The sequence below is a fragment of the Rosa rugosa genome, chromosome 3, assembly GCF_958449725.1.
Source record: "Rosa rugosa chromosome 3, drRosRugo1.1, whole genome shotgun sequence".
NCBI classification, from domain to species: domain Eukaryota; kingdom Viridiplantae; phylum Streptophyta; class Magnoliopsida; order Rosales; family Rosaceae; genus Rosa; species Rosa rugosa.
The window spans coordinates 28,480,451-28,485,520 of NC_084822.1; the positions used below are offsets into that span (position 1 = coordinate 28,480,451).

A 5,070-nucleotide genomic window follows, 5' to 3' on the forward strand; every position below is an offset into this window, starting at 1 on the left:
CCTCTCAATCACCTAATGTTTGGTTCAAGTTTGCTTTTCACATTCCATCCGTTCTCACTTTTAATGAGGCTCGAACACATAATCTCTTAAATCGGAAGTCATTAAAAAAAATAAAAACAAAAAAGAAAGGATGGAAGTAACGTAGAGTTTGGACATCCAAATGTTCACGTGGGACGGATTGCCACGATAGTAACCATGTGTCTTTCCTCGTCTGAAACCCTTTTATGTTCTCTCCATGATAAATGTAGAGAATCAAAAGCCCAAAACACCAAAACAAAATCCCCAAAATTCCCTTGAGGAATCAATCAAATCTTCGATCACCTTAAACCTTTGTTGAGGAGAAGGAGGAGGAGGAGGATGGGGAAGAAGAGAAAGTCGGTGGCCACCAGCCTTGACGAGGTGGATCGAAGCATGTACACCTCCTTCTGCAGCGCTGCCAATTCCCTCTCTCAGCTCTACACACAAGCCATGAACCACCAGAAGCTTTCCTTCCAAGCCGGTGAACGCCATGCCCTCGTGCGTCTCCTTTTCCTCTTCCACCCCCCCCCCCCCATTCAATTTTGATTCTTTTTTATCACCATGAAATCAGGGTTACGTTTTTTTTTTTTCGAATTTTTTTTCCGAATTTTTTTGTTGAATTGGTTGATTCTCTTTGAAATATTTGGGATTGTATGTGGTTGGGTTTTGGATTGGGTCTGAAAAGTTTTGAGTTTGGATGAAATTTTTTTTCAGAGTTTCTCTACAGGCATAATTGTATTGGTTTATTAAAGTTTGCATTTTTATTGATTTAGAGAGACGATAATGATAATCAACCCATCAGAAGTGAATGAAAGGATTAGTGAGGAGTGTTCTGGTATGGGTTTATATGAAGAATAATGGAAAACAAAGGGTTATATTTTTGGAACTGTATTCGAGTTCAGAGTGAATTGCAGCATGTGATTGGGATTCTAAATGGTTTTGTTTGGTCTTTTTCTTATGAGTGAGTCAGTTTAGGCTTTTGCTGAAATTTCGGATACTTGTGCCATATTGGCTCAAGAGATACATGGGTTCCTTATTTGTTCCATAGCCATCTTGGTAGTACCTGGTTGTTGGCAGGAGTTCTTGTTCAGTGTCCGCTGGTGTGTGACTCTTTGTTTCTGACTTCAAATATTTGAAGAATATGTTGCTTCCATTAGTTTACTGAGGGACTAGGGATTCTAATACCATTCACTTGTAGCCTTCAGGCAGTGGGCCATTGCTTCTGCAAGGATTCCACATATGCATGTTTCAATTTTTTGACACTTATAATGCTCTGTTGTTGTGTAAAGATGCTTTGAAATTGCACCACATATCTACATTTATTGATGGAACCTTGGCAATATGAACTTTAATTATTATTATTATTATTCTTTTTTCAGGATAAAATTTATCAGTGGATCTGTAGACAACAAGAAGGGGGATCTAGAGTTGCAACAGGCGATATACTCAACTACCTTCAGGTTTGTTGTTAAAACCTTGTCTTTTAACAATAATGTGTCATAGTGAACTTAAATGTGCCTTTTTAGAGACAGTAGGCATCTATGGACACCAAATTCTTGTTGTAGTTTTTATGATGCATCCTTGGTATTGGACTTTCTACTTATAGCAGCTTATTCACATCGTCACATCCCTTCTGTTTCACTACATGAATCTCGTGCAACTTTGATATTTTCTCTCAATTATGACTTGATAGACATGTCTCATATATTCTTGGATTGGTGTACGATTCATACTAGAATAATTAAGAGGCTATTGTTTTCATTCCCTTCTAGGCTTAGGGTATTGGTGTGGCTGGATTTGAGACCTTATGTAAAAACAAAATTTGAGCTATTGATCATTAATCAGGTTATGTTATTGGACTTTAGCAAAATATATAGTAGTATTATTTGTGGTGGTCAAGCTGAACTTTTAGGAATTTTTTCTTTTATTGTTTCTCACTAAGAATTCGAGAGTTCTTCATTTTCATTTTTTTATTTTTTCCTTTTTTTTGTTTCCAAAAGAAGGGAATGAAATCCATTGTTGGCTTTAAATTTGGAAAATGGCCACTGTTCAAACTTTTTGACTCCAAAGTTTGCTTAAATCTTTAACCATCACATGATTACCTTTTCATAACTAGCAACAAAATGCCCAATCTAATGTTTTGTCATCTTCAATCATGGGGCAATGCTTTGTATATTCAGCTTTTTTCCTCTGATGAATAAAATGCGTTACTATATGCATTATTTTTTTTCACGATCAGGACTGGATGAGTATGTATCGTGTGGTTTGTTTGGTGGTCATCAATCCATGGATTTTTTGGAAATACGTAATCAGTGAAGTGGGGTTTGCTTATGCGAATATTTGGATCGTGTTCATTTCAGAGATCTAGTTGTTGAGTGGGGTGTGAAATATTTTCATTGGCTAAAAGCAGCTCACCATTGACACATATGCCTTGCATTTTTTGACTCGATTCTAGCAACTGGATCTCTCGATTTGAATTTTTTTGCTACCTGTCTGAGTGCCTAAAACTAATCTAGTAATCTTGCATACCATTTTAAGTGTGTAATGTCTTTGTATCTGTTTAGACGTTTATTGAAAAACTCGGTAGATCTCTCTCTCTCTCTCTCTCTCTCTCACACACACACACACACTAGCCTCTTAACATACGCTTACGCGTGTGTCAATTGACCCTTATTTTATTTTTCATTCATTTAAGAATAATTATTTAAAATTTCTCTAATAACTTTTTGTGGTATAAATTGTTTACCTGTCTCCAACTGCAATCGCGGTCAAGAGGAGTTGCAACTCCCACAATTTGCTCTGCTTTTTGCTTCCTACTTTTTTTTCCTAATATTTTACAATTTACCATCTTAGCCATGTTAAGGGGAATTGGCCTGATATATAAGAATAATAAGACACACTCACAGACAGATTCTAGTAGCAGGATTATAACAATCAAAAATTGAACTGAACATGTATTAGTTTTTAAGGTGATTGTCATACCTGTCTGCACTGGAACTGGGTGGGGATCACTAATTTTCCCTTGTTGCTTTCCAGTCAGAGTTTATTTGCCACAAAACCCAACACATTTGGAATGGTTTTAGTCTAGTAGGGAAATTGTCATCCCTAGTATGAACTGCCTTCAGTTGCATATATTTCTGGAGAATGTTGCTCTAGGGGAATATGTTCCTACTAGGGAAACTGTGCAACTCAATGCAGTTCCTACTAGGGATGACAATATTCCCGCCAATAGTTTAAGCCTTTTACTCAATAAATCCAGGGACACTGGAGATATGCAACACAACATATTCTCCTGAAGCGACGTTTTCCAGAGAGCCAAGTCACTGGCGAAATAAAAGCAACAATTCATATTCTCAGCCCCAGTTATGTTTGAGATGTATAATATGAGATTGTCACTCAAGATTGCCAATTCGTATTTAACTTTTAACTAATCACTTACGAGTCCATCTGTCAAGAGACCATTACTTTGTAAGGTAGACAGGGTTCTTATACATTTTATATTCTTTTTTTGTTCATTGGAAGGGATCAAACCCCTGACTTAGTCTAATGCCCTCCCTCACCACTTGGGCTAACCCCAAGGGCATCCCCAGCAAGGACCTTTTTATTAGAATAATTCGAAACTCTATGCAAATGGTACATATATCAGTTTTTTGCTGTATTTAGCTTTTTCTTTGAAGCTTATAACATAATTTCTGTTCTCCATTCAGAATGAGTTGGACTATTGTGGAGAAGAGCCGTCAATGTCCCCTAGAGTGGCAGTGCAACATCAGCATACACCGTCCTCTCTGCATTTCACAAATTCCGGTCTTCCAATATCTTCTGGCTCGTCTGCCCCAAGTACTGGGCAGGGAATTCGTTCTGAGCAGTGTGATCATCAGTCCAAGAATTCTGTCTTCTCAAATGCTCTGTCGAGCCCTGTTCGCCAGAGTCTTCAGCACTATCACATTTCTTACCCGGGTCCTGGTCTGCCATCTGGAAATGGTGCCCGAAACAATGAACCTAACTTTCTTCAACCAAACAGGGATGTTAATCCTCCGAGCTCCAACGACTCTTCGATGGACATGCATGCAGATAGTCCTGGTCACTACTGAAAGTGGTCTGATGGCACATCCAAGTAGCCTTTGCCATGGGGTGGTTAAAAGTCATGGAAGACACATTAGAGTATGAAGCTGTCTTTGGTTCAATTCCAGTAAGGAAAGAAGCGCAACATGGAAGTGGTAATGCCATTAATTTAATTTACTTTTACTTGTTGGAGATTAGTTTGGTCTTTTCGATCTTCTGTAAAGCATCTTTTTGGTAACTATTGTCTTGTTTCAGTCTGTTTTACCAAATACTATTGTGCTTGTATTAGGAACTGCCTTTAATGTTGAAAGATTATGTCCGGTAAAGGTGTTGATTCTGCTTTATTTAAGATTGAAGATTCTGGTTAATAAAATTTTAGTTGATTATTTTGCACAGTTTAAATACAATTGTGTTCTATTTTTATTAAAAAAAAAAATTTGAAGTTGCATTTTTCAGCACATTGATTTGAACTTTTGAAGTTCTTCTCATGTTAGAAGTCAGGTTGCTATGAAACCAAAGTAATTTGCTTAAATCTACAGAATGCTCTTGGTAGGCAGCAGTTCTAATGTCTCATTTTCATCATCTTCTTTTTTTTTTTTTTTTTGACCAGTTTCCTATACGAAGTCTGAAAATTTTCTCTCCCTCAATGGTTAGATTTGCAAAAAACTTAAATTTATTGTAATCTTGAAAGGCATTAGACACACTGAAATGCTCTTCTGCTTCCAGTCTGGTTCATCTTTTTATTGTGAGCTTTTATGTCCAGTTGTAGAGTCGAATGATTTTGTGGAGTAAATTGTAACGAGTCTCCAAACATTTTTCCCAGTATTACTTGGGTCCTGTGGTATTTGGTATATATATGATTTGTTGTTAGCATTAGCTCTTGACATCAGTACTTTCTGTCAATTTTAAGGCAATTGCAAAATTTTATTTTTACTTCCCGCCTCCATGAGCAGTCTCTAAATCACAATCTTTAGATATTGCTTGTGGTAT

At 37.0% G+C, this 5,070-nt stretch overlaps 1 protein-coding gene across 1 annotated transcript; it reads left to right on the top strand.

Annotated features, from left to right (window-relative positions):
- Nucleotides 1–208: 208 nt before the first annotated feature.
- Nucleotides 209–4,466, top strand: LOC133739473 (uncharacterized). Its single transcript, XM_062167254.1, has 3 exons — nucleotides 209–516; nucleotides 1,398–1,478; nucleotides 3,726–4,466. Exons 1-3 carry the CDS (start codon nucleotides 358–360, stop codon nucleotides 4,107–4,109), a joined length of 624 nt encoding a protein of 207 aa, XP_062023238.1. The 5' UTR covers nucleotides 209–357; the 3' UTR covers nucleotides 4,110–4,466.
- Nucleotides 4,467–5,070: the final 604 nt, after the last annotated feature.